At 34.4% G+C, this 24,959-nt stretch overlaps 1 protein-coding gene across 5 annotated transcripts in view; it reads right to left on the reverse strand.

Annotated features, from left to right (window-relative positions):
• Nucleotides 1-24,959, reverse strand: part of MCTP1 (multiple C2 and transmembrane domain containing 1) — a 594,727-nt gene that overhangs the window by 142,782 nt on the left and 426,986 nt on the right. For all 5 annotated transcript variants that reach the window (XM_025387620.1, XM_025387618.1, XM_025387616.1 and 2 more), the window contains 5 exons: nt 23,473-23,575; nt 21,635-21,737; nt 21,181-21,282; nt 20,726-20,800; nt 18,644-18,763 (listed from right to left, as the gene is read on the reverse strand). In XM_025387620.1, coding sequence (XP_025243405.1) covers nt 18,644-18,763; nt 20,726-20,800; nt 21,181-21,282; nt 21,635-21,737; nt 23,473-23,575 — 503 coding nt within the window. The remainder of the gene's footprint in view (nt 1-18,643; nt 18,764-20,725; nt 20,801-21,180; nt 21,283-21,634; nt 21,738-23,472; nt 23,576-24,959) is intronic.

Here is a 24,959-nt window from a genome sequence, read left to right on the forward strand (position 1 = left end):
ACCTATATAGAGTCACAATGCAAAGTAAAGTCACCTCTGAGCAAAATCGTGAACTTTAAGGCCCAACAACTGCATAAGTAATCGGTAGGCTACAAAGATCACAGACCATCATCAAAGTCTGGAATTTATGCAAATAACGCTGCTTACATTTAACGGATCTGTAATGGTGCAAGCTTTTCCAGTGCAAGTGAGTAAATGGAGAGCTTTTGTGGTGCAAGATTGCTACCTACAGGCTAAACTGCAGAATGACATACAAGACAATTAGCATGGAGGAGGAAAATAGGTAAACAATTTTATATAATGGCATGTAAGTTATTTACGGACAAGTTGCTAAGCCCAGGAACATGTAAAGACTGCATACTACACACTAGGATATAGATTGACAGTTTTTCTTTTAAAAACTACCATCTAGTTTTAGAGTTTTGCATAATTTCCCTTTTTTGCTTTTGAAGGTTTCTTTTCTTTCTGAATAATGTGCATTGCTTTTCTGAAGGGGAAACGTTTTTCTCTCAATAATGTATTATAATACCTCTAAATCTCTGTAGATTCTCCATGTAAATCCTACATAGAATTAATATTGATAATTTTAATTGTTTTTGGTAGAGTGATCAATCACAAAATTTGGAATTAGTTTCCGTGGTTTGAACAAACCTCGTGAGGCAGCAGTTGTGGGGGAAGGGTACAGTGTATACTACATAATCCCTGACTCCACATAGCTTTCTAACTGTATTTGTTCAGAACTATCTACATGCAATATTTAGAGTAATTTAGAGATAATATCTTTTTAAACTATTTCTTCTTTAAGAAAATATTGAATACTTTGGTTAGGAAGCACAGATACTAGTCCATCTTACAAGAAAGGAATCTGATTTTTAGTGGCAAAAATATATCGAATTAACACTAAATTCTCACTAATCTATAAAACAGTCCACATTTTATGAAATATGCTGAGTCACTTTAAAAATGAAAATCTTTAAAACTATAAGGCAAGTTATTAGAAATGCATTTTCCCTTCAATTATAAAGAAATTCCAACTCTAAAGAGAGTAGGTTTCAAAACTGAATAATATATTATGGTTAAAACACATCAACAATCTGTCACTCCATATGCACAAATAAACATATCCCACTATCACTGCACATGCCACAAATGAGGCCAACACAACATCTGAAAAGGTAGAGCAAATTCTTCTTCACAGTGTTAGAGATGCTAAATAGCACTGGCAACATTTTTAAAGATATGCATAGAGGAACGTTACCCATCTTTAATATTGCTATTTATACAGTTTAAACATTCTGTTTGCCTATCTGATAAAGATGTTCCACACATCCTTAATTTTAAACACAATTTAGCACATGTTCAGGAAACAACACTATTCTTCTACTTAATTTTGGTTTTGAATAATAAACATTTTAATTATATTTTTGAAATATTTAGAAGAAACGTAGATGAAATTCAATTAAAGAGGTCACATATAACAAAATCATCAAAGAAAAGGCACTTATGAGAAATACATATGCGAGTTTATTCTGATTTATAGACAACTGGACATTGTTCAGCATTTCCCTCAACTAAAGTATGAATTTTAAGCAATTAGGTGATGTAATAAATGTGTGTAATAGAATCCATATGTTTATAAGTAGAAGTGGTGGAGGTATTAACCTACAGGTGTTTTCTTTCCCTACTATTGCAGTCTCATGAAGAGTAAATGTTTTATATATGGTATTTAATTGTACATAATCATCATATAATTATGTAATGATTAATGATCTCAATTTTATTTTAATTAAGTAGGTGATCTTTTTCATAGAAATAGTTCTCTATAATTAAATTGTTGAGCCAAAATTTCAATAAACATTGAAGAAAGAACAACATAATTTGTAAAAGCAGATTCATACAAGTTTTCTGTCAAATTAATATTTAATTCATCTAAAAATACTTTTCTTCCCATATAGTTCTGAGTAAATTATATTGTTACTTTTCCAATGGATTCATATTTTGTTCAGTCAGTACAACTGTGAACAGAATTAGCGAAAATGTTTAGAGTGTGTGAGAGAATTATTAATTAAGGGTAAAAAGTTTTTTATATTGCCCTCTTAGGCAACAGAGATTTTAAAGACCTTATTATTATTTACCTGGGGCAAATAAATTCATGTGGAGAGCCCCCAATTCTACCCATAACATAATCATAAACCATAATAAGGGGTAAGAATTTTCCTACTGCATTTTAGATGTTTTAGGAACAAAATATAAAACTGAATAAGACAAAAATTGTGTTATAGTTGGAGGATACTTATCCTAAGGCTATCTATCAAAATCAATGAAAATTATTGATTGAAAGAAATAGTGTCATTATTCTGTTGGTGTAATTTTAATGCTCATAGCAAGGTATTGGGAAAATTGCCCATATATGTAACAAAACTATTTTTCTTAGCTTGCAGACTGTATTTAACATTTTAAAAATGTATCTATTTTTGTTGTTCTCATGCTAAATATGAACAATTCCTAAAACTAAATTCCTATTATCAGTATGAATTCTAGACCTGTCAGGTCTCTTTCTAGCAAGGGATGTTACTTTTATCTTTGTTACATTCTCTGCAAAACTTATTGGGAACCTACTTTCAGAAAATGCCAGCCTATAAACTTCACTAAAATAATTTTCTTTATAAAAGCTTCGTGATCTTTGGCATTGTTCACTATTTTCAAAGCCATAAAAGAACAGATAACAAATATATGACTCACAAATTATCAATTATGAAAAATAATCTGGTTCAGAAAGCTGCACTAATGTAAAAAGATGGATCACTTGTCACAAACCAATAAAGGCTATTGTTTGTGAATCCAATATTTGATTTTATCATTTACGTTGGGCAACTTAAAATGATTTTTAAACCACATTACTTTTTGAAAAAAAAATTGTTATAAAGGTGAACACGAGGGTTGTGGGTAGGTGGGGCGGGGGAGAGAAACCAGTTGTAATCTGTCATCCTTGAAACAATCTATATTCTTACATTGAATTCAGCCTACAAATCTAAATCACAAAGACTTGGTCAGTGAGGATGGATGCATTAGAAAGGACTCTCCTGTGTTCCAGAGAATGGATAATAGCAGGAATGTTAGTATGGCTTTGATTTTATCCTTTCTTTTCACGTGCTATTCTGATGGCTGACAATTTGCAGCTATGATGTTTCATTATGCAGAGAAGGTTCAACTGTGTGTTTTTAAGCCAAGTGTGGCTTGTTACACTTCTTAGGCAGGTAGCTGCTTTTGCTTACTTTGTATTGCATAGAGAAAAGCGCAATGAGGTTACCCAGCTCAGAAAACCCTTATGACAAATTCTCATCCAGGTTGTTTCATATTTATCGTCTTATAATGAAAGAAGAGGTACAATTTTCATCAAGAAGGACATCCCTGTGAGTGGCTAGAACAGAAATTTCCTACCTGGTGTTATCTGAGGGCTACTCTACTGCTCTACTTGCTCTCTGATATCTCAATTACAACCTTTTACACCTGCTTGTACATAAGAACTTGGACACCTAAGGAAATGAGAAATACTCTGTCCACAAGGCCAGTGATAAAATGTGCACATGCTATTTAGGGGTGGCCCTATTCCCACCTCTGGATAACAGATATGATCATCAGATTAGCTGACATCCTGAAAGTTGCAGGGAACAAGTCTTAAGGGACAGGTGAGTTTCAGTGATGTGAAATGTGGTAGACACAGGCAGATGGTGGCAGGGAATGTCATGCAGATAGTGGAGGTAATATCAGAATAATGACATGCCCAGACAGGTGTCTGGGAGGCGGACTGGAGGAAGGTGAAGATGGGATGGGTTTAAGGGTAGAAAAGTAGTCACATTCTAGAGACACTTCATCTATGGGGCTTTACCATAGATGATTTCTCCCTCCTTACTTAGTAAAGAAACACGAGACATTATGAAATAAACAAAAGAAAGGAGAGCCCCAGGGCTTAGTTACATATGCCAAAACACAGTAAGAAAAATTAAATGTTAAAAACCTGGATCAACCTCTAACAGCTTGTTTGAGGTAGGGGTCATGAATTTTGCTTGAGGTGGGGATCATGAATGTTCTTGGAAATATTCCTACTTAGAGTCTGAAAAGAAGTGAAAATGAGGTTGGGGAATGGAATAATTGAGTAACTATTCAATTATGGCAACTGCTGGCTAATGAAGACCTATTACAACCAAGTTTTTAATAGAAAATGTGCTAATTGACTAGGTTGGAACTTAGAACAAGCATATGGCTAAGATGTTTGATTACCTAGTCTGGTTCCATGTCAGTGATCAACTATAACACTGTAAAAATGAGTGTTTCTATGACAATTACCGAGCTTCCAGACTAAGGAGTGGGTGACCAACTTGAGGGATGAGTTTCTCCAATAAATAAATAAAAATATATGATCCATTAGTCCCCATACTATGTGACCTGGAGGCTCATCAGGGGAAGTATGCTTTTTCTTGTCCCTTACTCAAAACATTCATCTTACTTTCAGCATTGGCAAAGCTTAAATCAAATTCTTATGCAAATAATATTTCTTTCTTTTTTTTTTTTTTTTTTTTTTTTTTTGAGACGGAGTCTCGCTCTGCCGCCCAGGCTGGAGTGCAGTGGCCGGATCTCAGCTCACTGCAAGCTCCGCCTCCCGGGTTCACGCCATTCTCCTGCCTCAGCCTCCCGAGTAGTTGGGACTACAGGCGCCCGCCACCACGCCCGGCTAGTTTTTTGTATTTTTTTAGTAGAGACGGGGTTTCACCGTGTTAGCCAGGATGGTCTCGATCTCCTGACCTCGTGATCCGCCCGTCTCGGCCTCCCAAAGTGCTGGGATTACAGGCTTGAGCCACCGCGCCCGGCCTGCAAATAATATTTCATAGGATTTATTTTTTAATTGGAAAGAGTATACAAAGCTATGAATCTGATTTTCTATAAAAGTGAAACAAATCAACATAGTCCGACTAGGTCTAAGCCTAGCATTCAATCTCGTGTAGTAGAGACTTGAATCATTTCTGTGGTTTCTGGATGGGGCAGCCTCCATGTCAAAGCCTACCTAGTAACTTTCAGGAGATGGGTGTTTCATCATCCACAATTTCAGACAAAAAAAAAAAATGTTCTTTTCCAATGTCATTCTAAACTAAAATTCTAAACAGGTGTTTGATACTAAGGATGTAACCAAAATATTCCCCCTTATAACCCGTAACTCTGATAAGAATTCCCCCGGAAATATAATGGTTACATAGCCCTTGCATGGCTTTAACAAACCCCTGTTTTCTTCTTTCTGCTCCATACAATGTGCAGTCTATTTGCACCCATTCAGGACTAAATTACAGATAAAGTTACAGCAAATTTGTTTTCTCAAAAAAGCAGTCAGCCCTAATATCCCTTGAGTAATAAAGGCCTTGTCTTTCATTCAGAACTAGAACTGGCATAATTTTCTCCAAGAAACAAACTCTACTTCCTGTGACAATGAACCTGTTCTTAAAATTCTGAATGGGATACAGCTCAATTTGCAGGTGTTCAGGTATAAAGGTCAAAGGGCATTTGACCCCCCAACTGGCAATTGTTGCTGTGGTAGGTAACTTCAGTCTGCCAGTTATATCATTCTATTAGATAAGCTGCCAGAGTTTTCAGCTCTGAATTACTGAGGTAGGCTCAAGTGAATCAATAATTTATACAGATATATCTCATTCATTCTGATGGTATAAAGATACATACTAACAGCCTGCTGCAGCCACAGAACAAAGCCAGAAAGACATTATTTAAGAAGAAAGAGGGAAAAGGGAACCTATTATCTATGTGAACAAAACCATTACGTAATCATGACTTAATGGCTTATTAATTTTATTTTTGAACTGTTTTAACAAACACCGTGATGAGATAAACAAGCTCTTTGAGAATCTCAATAAGGTTTCTCTGATGAATGTTAAGACAACATTTAAAACTCTCAGATTAATTTTAAAATAGAATGATATTTTATATAACAATATAATATAAACCACTGGAAAAAAATTCATATACCTAAGAAGGTTCCACGAGCTAGCTTAACTAAATCTCTCAAATATTTTATTACTGAATTTCAGTATAAAATTACTTTTTAAAAGATGAGAATCAAATACATTTAGGAACTGTACACTAAGAATATTGTTAATATAGCCTTATGCTGTTAATCGTTACCTGGGGAAAATTATATAGTGTTTTATACACTAATACTATGACATTTTTATTAACTCATAATCCCTGTGCTAACAGTGGGACATTAAACAAGTAATAATTAAGAGGGCAGCAAATATTAAAAATGCCTACTCTAAAATTTTTCAATCATGTCAAAGGGAATCCTCTAACATTCCTCTTCTATAAAGGAAAGCTTTTCCAAAAACAATGTGGTTACAATATAATCATCAATAGACCTAGATCACTTAAATCATATTTCCATAATTTCTGGTTATTGCCCTTAAGGATTAAGGAAATTCGCCATCTACAAACACGATAAAAAATATCTCCTAGCAGCTTTAATTGTAAACATTGACTGTTTCTTGACATATCTGGAAATTTATTTGAGGATAAAATGCATTAGAAGTTGGTCCCTTGCCAATTTTACCTCTTTGAGTTCGAGGCTGGGCTTGTGCATGGCATGGACACTTGAACTAATTGCATTCAGACTTGGTTTAGGAAGACTGTGTAAAAAAATAATTACAGCAGCAAACCCAATGAGAAGGGGGATAGCAATCAGAGGTAATACTCAGGTACTTTATACAGGAAAGATGGATAAATTATCTTTTATTTTCTAGGGAAACACCTTGGGAAATACGGCAAATAACGAAAGTCTAAAAGGAAATAAAAGCACGTGTGAGAGAAAAAGAAAGTGAGAGCAAGAAAGAGACTGACGTTGTGGCCTCTACCAAAAGCCTTAAGCTTTTATATGCGACACTCTGGGGCTGCCTGCTGCAACCAGTTAACATTTCTGGCCTTTCAAGAAAATATAACTAGTCCCTTAAAAGCAGAGAGAGGAAGGAGAAATAATGGAGTAACCCATTTCTGACAGTCAGAGAGAAAGGAGAGAAATGTTCCCACACTGATCTCATTAAGATGACGAGAATAATGAGTGTGAATCTTGTGTATGGATCTCACAGCAGATAGAAGAGGACATAAATGTATCCCCCATTCACCCTTTTATGATGCCTGATACACCACCTTTATTCTCAGCTTCATCTGATACTACTGTTGGGGGTTTCTCTTACAATATTATAGCTTTAACTTCAAGTTTTGCGGCTGAAGTCATCTGAGTCAGCCACTCAACACAGCTTTATTGAGTGTGCATGAAAACGAGGGAAGATCTCTTAATGGCAAGTGAAATGCATCTTGAGCAGAACAGCCTGAGTTTATTTCCTGTCACTGGCTCTGGTAATGGATTAAAAATACTGACGAATGACATTTTTCAGTTTATAATCTGTTGTATTTTCTAGTTGCTTAAACTTAGGTTAAACATTCCAGCCAATTAGAAATAGAACCCAAGTCTTATTAAATATGTCTTCAGTACATTTTTGGAGAGCCAGGCATTTGTGACAAACGCTGATGGAACAGTTTTTCTTGTGAATTACCTCCTATTCTTAAATCCAGTCGAATATTATCTAATAATAATTTTAAGTTAAATACTTTTTCATACTAATACAAACGTTGAAGGAGTACATAGTTCTCAGAAACAAAAACCTATGTTGTTGTGGCCAAATATTATTCAAGTTTAAATTATCCACAGGTCCTTCTACTTAAGGATGTCAAAGCATTTCATACAGATGATTTCTCTTTCTTCACTCCAGTATCTCCAATAGCAATAAATTTGTGCACCAAATGTATAGCAAACTATACCTCACATAACTTAAATAACAAAGTGGGCAACACCTTCTGAATTCAAATAATATCTCAAAATACGCCCAAATTATTATTTCAGTACTGCCACTACTTTGTAAAGGAATATGCTATTCCATTATGTTGTTGAATTTTATGCTGGAATAATTTGGATCCATATAATTTTAAAGGAAATTTAGAAAGACAGCAATACAATGAAGCTGGGTCACCAGTTTTTCTAAGTAATTCAAATACACACGCTTTTTCCTGGCATTTATTTAGTCTAATGAAAATTTAGGCCACGGACAGGTTCATCTTAGCTACCATTTAATCAATATAGATCAATATAGGTAGTTTAAGCTGTTTAAGCAACTCAGTGAAAATATATATTTGAAACCTGGGAAATATATTCTTAATGAGTCGACATTTACTTTTGGGGAAAGCGTCATTTATACTACTTGGAGGCCATATAATATTTCTTGTCTAAAATATGCCTTACTTAAACACACAGTGAACTCTTTAAGAGTTCGTGATTACTATACACACATCTCTGCAGTGTTTTGTGGAGCTATAGTGTGATGTGATTTCTGCTAACAGAAAAGTTCATCAAAACATAAGGTACACACTTATTACTTACACTGCAGGAATAACACTAAGCAGGTTGCATACGATGTATTATATCAAGTCGGCAATTCTAGCCCTCCCAGATCAACACATTCCTTAACAGGAAATACCAAGGACCAGCAGTCCAATTTTACACTTAGAATTCTACAGGACAATGGCAGACACCTGGCTTCCCTTAACTAAAGACAATTTAACTTACAAACTTCACCTTTCTTCTCATCGTTGCTGTCTTTGAAGCTTCCATTACTAGTTATTGGGGGAAAACGAGAGTTACTATGTTAGTAAGTCATTTTACCTCTTAACACTTCGGTCTCCTGTCCTGTAAAACAATCTTTAACCTCCCTTCCAGTTGTACCATTCTATGACTTCCTCTGCACCATTAAAAGCCCACACAGAGGTCAGGAGATCGAGACCATCCTGGCTGACACGGTGAAACCCCGTCTCTACTAAAAAATACGAAAACTTAGCCGGGCGAGGTGGCGGGCGCCTGTAGTCCCAGCTACTCGGGAGGCTGAGGCAGGAGAATGTCGTAAACCCGGGAGGTGGAGCTTGCAGTGAGCTGAGATCTGGCCACTGCACTCCAGCCTGGGCGACAGAGCGAGACTCCGTCTCAAAAAAAAAAAAGCCCACACAATCTCCAACTTTTAGGCTCCGTATCCTTGCATTAGGAAGCTGCGCTATCCTGAAGCTGGGTTTGGGTTAGATGGGTTCTGGCATTCCAAACACCAAGCCAGGATTCCACTGAATTTACTTTCTCCATGTGATGTTTCCATTCTACAGCTAGAACTCTATGAAGGGATCAGTAGGCTTTGTTAAGCGATTCTATGTCATGATCTATGACATTTCCACCGTGGAGAAATGTGTTCCGAGGTCTAAGCAACTGTCTTACAAAACAGACCTCCACATTTTGTTTGGAGGTTTGGAGTCTACATGGTAAACATTCCATTTTAACTACATATCAGCCAAGATTTAAGACAGAAATAGAACTGTGATAGAAGTCTGATACTCTGAGAATTAAAAAATGAAGGAAAAAGTGCACACTCAGTCAAGCCAGTAGAACCTAGGTTAAAGGGCTCTCTTAAAATACCAGCCTCCTGGCTGAGGTGTGCAATAGGCTCTTGCCATAGAGGAACAAAACTCTATTTAAAAAAATTTAGCTGGGAAGGGCAGTGAGGGAAAGGGTAGAGCCAGAGGTTAACACATACGAAAGTATAGCTAGATAGGAAGAACATGTTCTAGTGTTCAACACCCGCGTATGGCGACTATAATTAACAACAATTTATTGTATATTTTCAAATAGCTAGAAGATTTTGAATGCTCCCAACACAAAGAAATGATAAATGTTCGAGGTGCTGCTTATGCTAATTACTCTGATTTGATCATTACACATTGTATACATGTATGGAAATACCACACTATACCCCATAAATATGTACAATTATTTTGTGTTAATTAAACATAATGAAAGCAAAACAAAAAGAATTTAAACAAAACCAGATATATACTGACTCTCTTTAAGTTTTCAATGTTGCTGCCTAACTAGAAAAAGAAAATGTAGCTATCTGAACTTCTACATTTATGAATTACTTTTCTGAGTGCTAGCCATTACTCTACTAACATCACTTCAAAATATAACACCTCTCTTATACAACCAGTATATTAATTTGTGGTAATTAATGCATTCCTTTTAACCTTGGTGATCTATTATTTTAAGTTCAATCTAAAAGATTAATTGACTAAGGGAAGTATTGTTTAATTTGCTGACATTTTATGACAACACTGGATGAAAAATTCTTATTTCAAACATTTAAGAATTGCCTGAAGTATGCTTGGCAGGAACTGTACAGAATGCCTTAACTATGGAAAATCCATGAAGATTACTTATATATAGGAACATGGGATATAAAACATCACATATTTACATATTACTGGTAAATTACAATAGTAAAATTTTTTTGACCTACGGTGAACTGGGTAACTTGCCATGCAAAACAGCCAGCAGAACAATTATCTTCACTGTTTCAATCACTCTCCTATTATAAATCCTTTCCCCCTTCCCCAACACTTCCAATGAAGATCTAATAGGTAACTAAACCTAAGGAAATATATGTTTATATGTCTGACATAATATTCATTAAAAATATAAAGTGTAACTATTAGCTATAAATACAGTGCAATGTATGGACAAAACCCATCAAACCCTCATAATGAGAGAAGTCATCTTACTTAGTCCAAATTCATGTGGACTTCTGGACTTCTCCAACAGTGCATGCTTGGAATTGGGACAGAGAAGAAAACCCTCACATGGGTTTGCGTAAGAGGGAAGATCAAATTCTTCGATCTCTATAAAGCCAAAGAAACACCTGTCCTTTAATTGGACTCTAATATAGTTAATAATTTTGTATGGACATCACAAATTCTCTGTCTCCAGACTAGTTCTCTATGGGAATAATTCATATGATATGCAAACTACAGAAAATCCAAACTAAACTTTAACACCAGGAGTATAAACATAAATGTAGTTGAACTTGTATTAACCCTCATTTGGAGCATGCGTTCACAGTGGGGTCAATGTGACACCCAAGGGGGTAAAAACTAGTTCTTGAGGTGGAGGTTGGGGGAAGCAACAGAAATCTGAGATGTTATAATGATTTGTGGCCCTCTAAAGCTGAATATCCCCCGACAAAATCTTATCCCTTAGTATTTAATTTCTCTCAAGTGAAATTTTTCTCCTTAGGGCAGTGAACAGGAAAAAAAAAAAATTGAGAAACACTGGTTTAAGATCAAATAAAGGCCACACGTTGTCTCTACAATATTTTATTCCTGTCCTTAAAATGAGAGCTGACTTTGATTTATCAAATCCAAATATCTATTTGCACTTTGATATGCTTTCTGTCTTTCCTTGCCTCTTAGTTTTTCTCTGATTTTCTCTTCATTATTTTAGCTATTTGAGCCAATAACTGATGACTACTCTGTTATTGATCTCTCAGTGTTACCACTTGCTGAGTGTTGGACCTCTGTCATCACAGCAAAGTACAAGACACACCACAGAGTCTTCACTCACAGAGCCACCTGTGGCCAAGCCTGCTGTGTCTATTCCCAGTTCTTACTACAATTTAAACTGTGATAAATGATGGCAAGAGAAAAGGCAAAGTAAAATGGGAACAACTTCCTTAACATTTCAGGTTAGCTTCTTGCTTGGTAAATTAACGAACACATTCATAATTGTAACGAATATCTGCACATCTAGTCAACATAGGAAAATTGGACAACAGAAAGCATTCTGCCTCTATTTCTTAATTTTTACCAGATAGAAAGGGGAATGAAAACACATGGAGAGTGAACTTAATGACTAAAGCATATTAATGACTGGATCTCTGTTATAATTTACAACCCTACAGAAGACTTATTATTCCTACTTTACATTTTACTAACATAAATTCTATAATTAGATCATTTATTTAAACTTTTTCCCTTGCAAAGTACTTTATTTCATAATATGTTGCAATGGAATATGGCTTGCCAATTTGCTCAGCATGCCTGTCTCTTACAATTAAAATCAAAATTGCAAAGTAGAAAATCCTTCAGAAGACAAGAACATTGGTTTAGGAATCTGTGGACAGGTAGTGAGACATCTCTGATTCACTATTTTATAATTTTTTGGTTGTTAGTCAACTCAGTTGTAAAATATTGACCATGTAACAATTTTTAAAGGGTCTTATAAAGGTCTGGGGGCTAAAACGACCAGATAAGTAATGCAAGGAGGAAGTCTGAAGTGAAGTGGGGCAGCAGCCATACAGCCAGAAAAAACACACCGAGGCTTTGGTGTCCTCCACCACTCCAACTTTTATTGATAGCACCATTGAGGCACATGCGAAAGCTAATTCTGAGATTCAATATGGTATCATAATTATGCTGGTGATATTTGTTAATTTTTTGACTATAACATAGAACAATAGCACTATACCTGAGGAAAAATGAAATCATTTTCTTTTCCTCAAATCACTCGCAGAAGAAAAGTTTTCAAAATTACAGCATTCTAACTACTTTCCATGTTAGAGGACAAAGGCAGAAGAGCAGGGATCATAGAAAACATGAGTATGACCTGCTACAGGGATTAAATTCTTCTTCTTGTAAGTATGAAATAAAATCTAGGAGAAATATGCCTTTCAGAGAGTAGAAGACCCTGTGGCTTATGTGATTATCTCCCTCCAAAGAGCAGAAAGCCCTTTTGCTGACATCTATTAAAATAAACAAAAAAGGACGTTGGCATCATTTAAAGAGAATGAAGCACTGATTTGAGCCAAGTGTTGCATTGTAGATTTAGCAGATACAAAAACAAAACAAAAATAACTTCACAATTAAACAGGCCCACAAACTGAACTAAAGCCTCACTCCTCAGGAAGGATTAGAGAAAATGTTTTGTTCTGTTATTACCTGGTTTGCTATATTTCCTAAGATTCAGGGTTGATTTTAGCCAATAGTGACCAAATCTGAAACCTAGCTCATTCATACCTTATACTGTTTGGGGGCCTTTTATATAATTGCAGGAATTTATATGTAATGCACTGTGAAAGGCAACACTTAGGAAAATCTAATTTACAATTTTTCATGTAATTCTGGACAATGTTTATAAAAACTTTCTTCTCTGGAGTTGAGATAAATTTGGGGAAAATGTATATTTTGAGTAGCAATTTGATGTACTAGCATGTCCAGATGAATTGGGTGCACAATCTATTTACTGTAAAGAAAATTGTGGCACAAGAAACCTCTAAGTGTCAATACTTCTTGACTCTGCAAAAGGAATTTCGGGCAACCTTAAAAATATATAATATTTTAAATCAGTGAAATTTTATATAGGTTTTCTTCTTCCCTTACTTGCACATTTATGAGAAAATGTTTACTGTAGCTTCTAAATTTGTATAGATTAAATTGGAAGTATTGTTTAGTAAGCTTAGTAAGTGTGTATGTCAGGGGAAACATATATGAAGTAAGATAGGCAAAAAGGCTTAGGAGTTAATATTTACAAAATTTTAGGGAAATTCATGAGTATGACAATAAGACCATCAATTGTAGATCATTTTGCCTTTGTACTTGTTTCTTTGGTTTTCAGGAGTACTTCTCTTTTGCTGTTGTGGGGAAAGTAACAAAAGTTACATCTAGAACATTTCCAACTTCTCTGCTAGTGCTAAAAAAAAATTGTAGCAATAACAACAAAAACTCTTCTATAAAAATCATTTGAAAATTGTCATAGACTTGAAGCATAATTTTGTTGGTATAGTAGTACTATTGTCTCTTAAATTTTCAGAATAGACATTTCTGTTGTAAACTTAAAGTGACCTTCAATATGTTCAATGTAATTATCTTACATTTCATTGTGCCTTAATGTGAATATTAAGACTTAAACTACAGGTGATGTAGACATGCCTTTGTTTTCACATTGATACTTCTTCTTAAGCAATTCTCCCTTTTGATCCTTGATCATGAAAGCCACTTTAGATGTCCTTAGGGTTTGTAATAACTTTTTAAAAATCCATATGTTGTTTAATAGCAGCAGACTTTCTGCATGGGAAGGAAGTACATGATAAGGTGTCTGTAGGAGCCTATTGTCTTTGGTCATTGTAGTATATTCCCATTGCCTCCGCAAATCCAGTTCCTCCTCCTTTGCTGTGCTTCCTCCATTTTTTAAAAGAAATCATTTGGCTATACAGAACTGCCTCATGTCATTCTTTGCATACATCATCTTTGTTTTTTCTCTTTTCCGCATAATGGCCCAGCTTTCTGGGAGTAGCTGTTGTCCCAAATATGATCCTTTACTAAAATGGGGATTGAATAAAGGTGGAGCACAAATTATCTGGAAGCAAAGGAAAACTAGGCATTTGAAAAGGACCCAGAAAAAAAAAAAAAAAAACAAATAATGAACCAGAGTAGTTTCGATGAATTGCTGTAGAGGGAATTCTTGGTTTTGACACAAAAGGAACACATGAATACCAAGGAAAACCTAGGGAGAGAATCTCAGTAGGAAACCTGCCTCGTAGGCTGCTCAGGACAGAGGACTGAAGTCAGTAGCCCTCCAGAAATGAACAGAAAGAAATGTATTTTATGACTAACAGTTAAACATTCAAACATGCCGTTTTTGGAACACAAGGTACTTTGAGGAGTTGACATCCCTTCATAATTCATGTCCATTGTTCCTCTAAGTAAAATATGTGTCTCCCTTTAGTTATTCTGTTAGGAATTGTACTTTAAAGGCAAGAGGACATTTTTGATAATGCACATCTTAAGACTTTTCATTAAAGTACCAAATTTAAATTCTACCTTTTTGTGCACTCTGACATTTTTGTCTGGCATTTTCATTAATTTTGCGACATACATAAATGTAGCTGAAATGTTAACTGATCAATACTTTGTCTCTCTCATGTAGCACTAGCGCTCCGTTCCCCAAGGACCACACAGCAGAACAGAAATTAAATGTGTAAAATATCAAATGTTAATGTTAAACACAGCAGCACTTACTGTATAACGACAGAAAAGGCTAAAACAATTCCAAATGGACAGATGGTACCACAAATTATCTACAATCACATTTAAAGATTAAAGTTTGTCCTGTAAAATAATTCTTTGACGCACACTGAAGTGTGTCCTTTTACTGATAGCTCAGTTGTCCAATTATTTTTGTGCTCATTACAGTGAGAAATGACAGTACTGAAAAGAAAGAGAAAATGTGCACTCTTTCTTCCCCCATGTTGCACCCACTGACATCCACAAGAACACAAATGTCTGGTCAAGAGCCTGATGAAAATTAGGCCCAATTTATGAGACATTTCCATGTCTACAATAGATGATTCCCAAAGACGAGCAGTGCCTTCTGTACCACACATGTCTGTGTTCATTCTTAGGCAGACAATATTCACAGTAAAATTTTAAAACCAAACGCATCGCACACAAAATAAGCTCACGCCCGGAAACGTGTCTGCTTATATTTTATCCATCACCTTCCAGACCAATGCCTGTCTCTAATACCATCAGCTGGCTTTGACTCTTCCCTGTGGCATAGAGGTAGTGTTAAAGAAGCTGGAACTGTCCTAAGCCTACATTTCTTATTCTCTCTACTTTAATTGACATAGGGATTAAAAGAAAAAAAAAGATTGTTTTTTACTTTTATTTCATTATTCTACATTTATTTTTGGACAGTAAATTAGAAAAGAAAAGTTAAAATAGAATAGAAAAAAGGCACTTAAACATTATAAAGTTTACTGACTTGGGCCTAAAACCAAGCCACATAATGATAGAAATGCCTGTGCTCTGTGAGGCGGTGGCATTTATAAAAAAGTGGGCCAAGTGGAACTGATATTATGATAATAGACACATGATCTATCAACAGGGCATGATGGAAACAATGTGTTTGTAACAACGGGGTGCTGTTCATACCCTTCTCCTAATGGAAAGCTGTTCTTTTCAATAAACTGGCCTAATTTTAAATATATAACTTAATATCTATAAGATGAATGAATATCCCAAGTAGTTTTTGTTCAGAACTGCTGTGATATTAAAATCACAAGGTATATGTATTTTAAAAACTCTTTTAGAAAGGAAATAATATCTGCTGTGTGGCCTTGGGCAAGCTACTTAACCTTTCTGTGCCTCAGTTTCTTCCTTCTGTATATTGGAAAACTAACACTATCTACGTCATAAGGTTGTTGGGAATATTAAATTCGCTAAAGCATGTAGAACAGTTCCTTGACACATAATAAGTACTTAACAAATATTAGTGGTTGTTTTTGTCATTATTGTGGAAGGATATTTTTATATTAGAACTTAATCAGAGGTTAGAATAAATGATTGATAAGGAATTATAAAGTAGTTTAGAATATAAATGGAAACTCCAGGAAAATGTGCTACAATAGTACTAAGCTATGTTTATCATGATTTAATAACTAGCTTCATTAGAGCAAACCCTTATTTATCTGGCATCATTGAAGAATGAGCTTTCCATATAAGAAAAGATTTCAGCTTAACTGATTGGTTCATAGATTGGTCAACTGATTTTGTCAGCTATTTATACTGGGAGCTTACTAAGTGCTAGATACTGTGCAGGTGATGCTGGAGTACTAGGCTAAAAAGGCAGGGTTCCCATTCTTATAGAACTCCCAGTGTAGGTCTAATAAATGACATTTGGTTTTGTTATTAGTTGTTTTAATCACATTCAATAGAATGTGATTCAGAGCTTTTTTTTTTCCAGTGAAATACAGGTAAAATTTTGGGTTCTTCTCCAAAGTACTCTTACTGTGTGTTCACATTGTAGTTTGCGTTCTCTTTTTTCACCATCCGTGTCAGCAGGCCCTTTCCCACCTTTACTATGCCTGATTCCCTCTTTTTTTTTTTTTTTTTTTTTTAAGCCTCTTGCATTCAGCTTGTGTTTCATAGGACTGAATCCATCAGACACTGACTACCAGCTAAGACAAATACTATTACATTTCTTCTCCAGTGAAATTTGACCCCCTTACAGTCAAATCACTCAAGTAATATCATGTAAATGTACATAAGTTGGTCAGAATTCCAGTGCTTGAGGTGTTTTTTTTTAGAATCAAAAGGAAATTGCAAAAAAAAAAAGCTGCCATCTTGAATTTCATTTTACTCAAGTGACTTCCAGAAGTCAGAAGTTTATGAAGACTTACACAATACACTGTAATGCTAAAGTGTTCAAAATGAATGTTGCTGAACAAATAATACAATTATCTACATTTCTGTGCTTTCAAATTTTACAAACAGCTGTGAGGAATGATTTTGGAAGGAGTGAATCAAAAATGGCAGCATGATCTTTACAGGAGAATTTTTTTTTTGCATCTGTTATATGACCCCATAGAACCTGGAAGTAACAGTCCAAAACAGACATAGAAACTCAATATCATTTTTTCTCATCAATGTCAAAGTACCTCCTGGCTAGGGAAGAATCAGAATAAAGTTTGCTTAATAGTACCACAATATATTTATTATGAGAAAGAGCTACAAAAAGAATATTGAGAGAGACAGAGAGAGAGAGATTTTTTTTTTTTCTAAAACTTAACGACAATGACAATCTCTTTCTTTAGGGAGACAACAACATGTCTATGGGAAGCAGGCTGCCTAACTTTCTGGTAACTTACAACACAAAAGGACATACACACTCTTTGTTCCATGTGCTCAGACATTAATGAAAGTCCCATACAAGGCCTGAGAGGAAGACAGAGCTCAAAGTACTAAACAGATGTGCATACACTCATTTGAATGGTAATACTAAAATGTTGATTTGTTACTATAATTATGGCTCTTCTTGCAAGCCCCCATAATAAAGTTGTATTCTGCTAAACTGGCAACTATAAGGAAGCATAAGGTACTCATATTCGAACAAACATGAAAATAAAAGAAAGGATTTCAAAAGAACCACTCTACTTAAACTTCAAACTGAAATCCTGAATAAACCAAAATAATGTGAGAGAAGAAAATCCCAGCTAAAGCTCAGAGCAAAGTATTCTTTTGGATATTCTAGCTCTGCCAGTTGGTCTCATCAGCAGTTTTTAAATAATCAAAGTAAAAGGCCACAAGATGAACATATTAAAGGACTCTTTGGATCTATCGAATTCTCACTAGTGACTTTTTAAAAGCTAGAAATCTCAGAAATAATAAAACATCTCTTAAATAGGTCACATCCACTTCCAATTGAATCGCATGTTAAAGCATTACCAAGTAGCACTGGCAGCATTCTACTACCAATGATTTTCATATCTTGAAAAAAAAATAACTACAGAACAAATAAAATCAAATTGAGAATGGTCGAGATTATTACTATTATTATTTTTCACATGGAGGACTTTCCTTGGCTGTCCTATTGGGGTTTGGAATTATGCAATATGTAAAATTTTACTTTTTAACTGTCACAGAGAAAATGATACATTGGCTGAGATGTCTTGCGTTCCGGAAATCTGAGGGGGGAAAATGTATTCTTAGACTCAGACCTTGTACAATCCATCAGGTTCCTGCCCACGGCAAATCTGTCCAGTCAAGTCTTAAAATAGGAGTTTTAAAATGGCCACATCAACATAACTGTTACTATAGCCACAGAAACATGCAGCTCTGATTACTGAATTTAATGAATAACAATGTAAGTAATACAGTATGATCATACCACAAAAGCAGCGAGACTCCTTGGGGGTGAATCCCAATCAAAGCAACTATTAACGTAGTATGCAGCATTTACCAGCACCATGACACAACGTTTCATTCTGATAAAGTTTCTTAGTAGCAGCTGTAAGGAAAATGAAAATATTATTATAATTTGCAAGACTAAAAACCATCAGATATACTGCAAAATTCTTCAAGCTTATTGTGACTTAAAAAGGATTCAGAAAGTTAATAAAGTTACAAGAACATACCAAACAATTTGGCTCGCAAGTTAAAGAATTTATTTCTGAGAAAGTGAAAAGAACTGCTTTCTTAACTAAATACAATTTTTAAAATAATGTTAACATGTAGGTTGGACTACCTTTGCTCACAAGAAAATAAAATTCTAACAGACTAAAATTTCTTTTTGCTACTTACATACTATGCACCTTTATTAATTTTAAACTCTTAAATCTTATTGTAGTTTTAAGATTCATCAAATGGTTTAATTTTAAGATATTTCAAAGTCAAGTTGGAATGTTTTTATTTAGGGTCTTATAGAAAAACCTATCCAGAATTGCTTTCTTATAGACAACAAAATGTTTTCACCATTTTAGTAGAACTCCTCCCATTCTTACTATCATATTATCTATCTATCTATCTATCTATCTATCTATCTATCTATCTATATCTGTAACTCTCCCACAAAAAAATTTAACCTATATTTTCTCATAATTTTGCAAGTAGGGAAAAATGTATGGTAACCAAGTGCTTTATAAAATTTCTTATTAAAACAAACATATGAAAATTGATATAATTCGAAATTAAAATTTAAAATTAAGGCACGACTACAACTGTAAAAAAGAATAGCCCATGTAGAATTTGATGGTTCAAAAAATTACCACAGCTATATTAATAGTTAGAATAATTATATGTCTGCAAATTAACATTTTGCTACTTCCCAATATACTTCAACACTGATCTAATATTTTAAAGAAGTAGCTATGTAAAGTTTACTGACGTCATACACAAAAAATTGTGTAAATATAGGTACATGTATGTGCATGCCAGTTTTAACAAGTTGCTAAAACTGAAATTCCTTGCTGGCAAAGTAGGGTCTATCTATTAGTTTTCCTTCTTTGCCCCTATCACCTTACATTAAGAACTACTTTTATTACTTTTATGTATAATTGCGGTAAAATGTTATTTACATTTCTACTTAGACATTGCATTTGTAACTCACATACTTCCTTTAAACAACCAAATACTCCATTGTTTTGCTGAATTTATTAGATTAAAAGTAAAAATATTTACGCTTCTAATATTACAAAAATTATTAAATATTTCAAGGCACAAATATGTTCAGCAAACTTTTTAGCTGTAACAAATACATTTTAGTTTAGCTCCTTGAATCAGATGTAAACTTTTTTAAAAGGGGTGGTTTAGCACTTTTTAAAAACTTGATATTAAGTCTAATTTAAAATTATAAGCAATAGATATCAAGCTCAATTTAAATTCCCTTCATGATAGAAAAATCAGATTTCCTGATTCTGACTTTCTTAGCTAAAAACAATAAATGTTTACTTCTGAAAGATCATAGTTAAAATCTAATTAGTAGGAAGGTTTCCCTTAGAAGATGGAGCCTCCTCGCATCTGGATTAGAGGGAAGAGCTTATGCTGGGCTCGCTTTACACACACCTGCATCATACCTGTGGGTGGTCTGGACGTATATTTGAACCTCAGCTTTTGGTGTTCTCATTTACACATTCCATGGCAATCAAATTGCATTTTATGTTCAAAATGATCACTTTTGCTAACGCATGAATACATATCCATTAAATGCATCACCTACAGTATCCCCTTTCCTTTATGACCACCCCCATCCAATTTATTAGTTTGGTATTGTCCTTGTTTGATCTTTTAAAGAAAGGAAGGAAGAAAGAATCAGAAAGAATGAAAAAAAAAAAAGCGCCATTTTCAATAAGTAGATGATCAAAAATTCCAGTCTTCCCCCCTCCATACCTTTAAAGTTTATTTGAATTTACTTAGATGTTTTACAGATATAATCAGGTCTTCCCAGAGGGATTAATCTTTTCTTGCTTTTTACCTGTTTAGAGAGTCTGTTTTCCTCTTCAATGTACTTCTGTTCTTTGGGTATTAATGTTCGTAAGCTGGCTTTCACCTATACATCAACATATGTGTCTGTTATGGATTAATATATTACAAATGTTTACAAGTTTTTCACGCAGTTCAATTTGCAATAATTTCTAAAGTTTCAAAGTCCTGGCTGCTGTGCTCATAAAATATAAATGTATACAGTTGCACATGCATGCGCTTCCCTTTCTTATGCCGGCAGACAGCGGCCAGAACACAACCGCAGCAGCATTCGCCAACTATAACAGAAAGTGTGGGTGTGCCAGGCAGTGGCAGAAGCGTATTCTCCAGGATACATCAAGGTTTAGAGAAAATGAGGAATGACAGAAATTCTCTACAAATCAGGAACAAAAGCTTTCATGAAACTGAACTCTTTAGCAGTACAAAAAAGCCAAAGTTAAGACTTACAGCATTAAAAATCACATCTATTTCAAGATAGATGACCCCCTTTGTTGGCCCTGTCAGCTGCTTGTTTTTCAAGACGTAGGCTTTCTGTTCACCATTTTGAATCTGCGGGAAAAGGACATGACAGCCGTCTGTCTCGCGGTCTCCACTGAATACACTCCCTCAGTGACCTTTGACCCCCAGCTGCTGAAACTGACAGAGAACCCAAAACAACTGTGGCAATTCTGACAAGTACCTGTTCATTACCAGGATCAAGTCTGTCAGGAAAAATTAACTATCATGGGATTCAACATGGCCGTGAATTGAGTATGTTAAAATTTTTAGTGTTCTTATTACAGACCTTGGTTGAGAAATGACAGACACAGAGCTGAGAGTTTTCTTTTCTTTCTTTCTTTCTTTTTTTTTTTTCCGTGAGCAAAAGCACCACAGAACAGTGTGTCAGGTGAATAAAACTTACAGACAGCAATGGTATAGCAACTTTGCCCAGAAAGTCAGCACTTCGATCCCGATCTTCATCATAAACTGTCACTTCAAGAACTGAATGGATATCTTTAATGTTGCTGCATAATAAATATATGTAAGAAAAAAAGATTTCATCAGTGGGAGCAAGAACAAGAATAGTTTTGAAAATATAGATAGCTCCAGCTGATTTTACGTGTGTTTGTAAGCATGCTATTTGCATACACACATACACAAGGTAGCTTGGTATCTGACAGAATTTCCCATAATGCACCTAAGTCAACTACAGTGATGGTTCTATTATCTGTAACTTTAAACACCATTGTAATTTCAAGTTATCATTTTTTAATGAAATATAATTTCCCATCTGAATGGGCACTGGGCACAGAATAAGTTATTTAAAAAATCAAGAAGTAGCACTGGTAGTTTTTAGACTTTTCCTTCTTCTAATTATCACAATTCATACCTTCCCATTAACCCTACATAAAACACCACCAGGTTTGATATCAGCAAGAGTTACAGTATATTTTATGTAATTATTCTTTTTTATAATAATAGGACATCTCCTATTATTTATTTGTTTATAGCCCTCACCAAATCATTGACTTAGTTTCTGTTAGATTTAGAGTAAAAATTAGGAAGCACAGAAAACAGAATGGAAAAAATGTAACATATAGTTATTGTACCACCCTGGAATTTAGAAATTAAGCAGTGTTCCATTATATTCCAAAGACAACATATGTTAATAAACGACTGCGTGAGCTCTTCATATTTTTCTTTCTGGAAAATAAGTGCAAATTGTTGACAGCATTTATTCTTTGATCAAACTGTTTACCAAGAAAACATAAATTAAGAGAAAACAATAAAGTGCATATATTCATTACTGAAAAATTGCAACCATATGTGAGGAGAGGCTTTATCAGGGCACAATCAATTAATGGCTTTGATAATAATCAAACCTATTCATTCAATTATGCATTCTGGAGAAAAACACTCTCCGCAATCTTCTTAGGAGTACAAGTCTCCTGAGCAGGCTTTTATCTCTTGTAAAAATGTGAAATTCCTTAAAAATAAATTGGTCAGACAGTTAAAGCTTATTGGTTACTGGCTCTTAAGCAGAGACATAATAAATTGATGAAGAATTTCACAGTTTTTCATATACAAAAAAATAGAATTATGTTAGAAAACTTTAAAGAAGTACTTCTGTTTGGAGAATTTTCCTTTGTTCAGAGTTCATTTCAAAAGCTCCGTTTAAAAAACCGAACTTAGGAGTTACTGTAAGTGTAGCATTGGCAGCTTTTACAGTGTATGACTGAAAAGGTTTACAAACTTCCTAAAACAAAAGGAAAATTAACTCAAAGGATATTTTGGTATCTAGGACAATACTTAATATTCTCATTGTGCTAAAATGAAAAGAACCAAAACTAAAGCATCTGCCGAATTCAAGACTGGATTGTTTGCTGATTTCAGCAAAGGAACAAATAGAGCTTTGTCTTCCTTGGTGTCAATGCAATTGGGAAGAATTTCAATAGAAAGTATAAAAGGAAGAAGCGGTATGGTGATTCAGTTAATGGAAGCAAAATCCTTAGCCAAATCATACAAAAAGCACAGTTTTAAAAAATGTCTATGAAAACAAAGAAAAATGCCATACCCTTTCCCCCAGGTTTCACTTTCAGGAAGGTAGGAGGAAAATTCATTGTTGTTAGCAAAGGCAGGCCAGATGCATTGAGTTGTGAATCAGTTAAGAATAAACACACACATTTTTTTTTAAACCCTCAAAAATAAATCAAATTTAACACAATTTTGGAATCAGAGCCCAAAGAAATGCCTACTTACAATGTGAAGACTTTGTTCCACTCAGGATTGAGATTTTTGTAAACAGTATGTGTTAGCAGTCTATCATTGTTCAGTTCTACCACACAAAATGGGTCGCTTTTTCCTACAAGAGATTTTTGGTAAATATTTTTAGTGTAGGTAGCACCCACAGTTCACAGTGTCAAGATCACAGCATATCTCTTTTGCAAAAAGTTTTATAGTAAACAAAAAAGTGAAGTACAATTTTAAAAATTAAAAAAAGAAACCACCATCAAAATAGAGTTAGATGTAACTGGTTGATGTTAGCAATTGTTATGATTCATAGCAATTTAGAGCCTGAAAAAAGTAAAAGACACAAAATTATATAGCTGGCACTTCAATTTGCAATTTTTAAAAGCAAAAATAATTCTATAACTGGCAATTATGATGGAGAATGTGATGCATGTCCATCCCTAAATCAGTTTTTATAAAAATCTGTAAAAGCCATTTGAAAATTTCAGCCCCTTTACTCTAAGGCATATATTTTTTCAACTCATCTGATTCACTATTAACAGGAATTTCTAATCAAGTTTATTTTGGAAAAACTACTATATTGCAAAATTATAATATTTTAATTGAACTAAGATTGAGATACCTTCTTCTGAGATATCTATGACATCACAAGAAGGTAAATTAGACCCTCTGAGGCAGAAAAAAAATCTACTATTTGAAACTAAACATCAACAATCAATATGCATGTTAAAGAGCAGTATTTTTTTTTCTGTTCACTGAAAATAAAGGATTTGGAAGTTATCATCTGTTTATAACAACTCTGTCCTGCCATACTCAAATCTCATCCTTTCGGCAATTATATTTTGTGAAGTTCTCAATATTTTTGTAATGTTATGCCCTGTATTATAAGAACCCATAAAGTCAGAGGCTCTATGGGGGAAGCATTAATGATATTAGTGCAGCATGTAATTTGATACCTTATACAAATGACAATGAAATCAATATTTAGACAAAGCTGTCCAGAGGTCATATCTTTTAAACTACAATATTGATTTAGACTACATAAGAGGTTAATGTGCATATTATTAACTTTAATGATAAAGAATAATTGTTTTAAATGCATTGTGAATTGTAGTCACAGTAGTTTACACTTCTGCAAAAGCTTAAATATCATTGAAGATTTTCAATTAAATTTTAATGGGAAGGAATTCATTAGCTATCAGTGACAGATAAGCTATGTATTCCCATACAGCAGTGTATTTACTTTCCATATTGCAATTCTTAAAATGAGCTGTACAAACTTTGACTCACCTTTAATTTATTAACTTTATATTAAAAAAGAGATTTAATATGTGTGTGTTAGTCAGTGGCCTCATATATCCCAGGATAATTGCATAATTTAACATCATGGTAGTCTTCTCAATTTTGGGTCTTGGGAATAATTTTAAATAAAGAATAGAGAACTGGAAGTCTTAAAGGTCTGGTGAAAATGGCACTTCTGGCTAGGGATCTGTATT

This window comes from Theropithecus gelada, chromosome 6 (genome assembly GCF_003255815.1).
Source record: "Theropithecus gelada isolate Dixy chromosome 6, Tgel_1.0, whole genome shotgun sequence".
Taxonomy (NCBI): domain Eukaryota; kingdom Metazoa; phylum Chordata; class Mammalia; order Primates; family Cercopithecidae; genus Theropithecus; species Theropithecus gelada.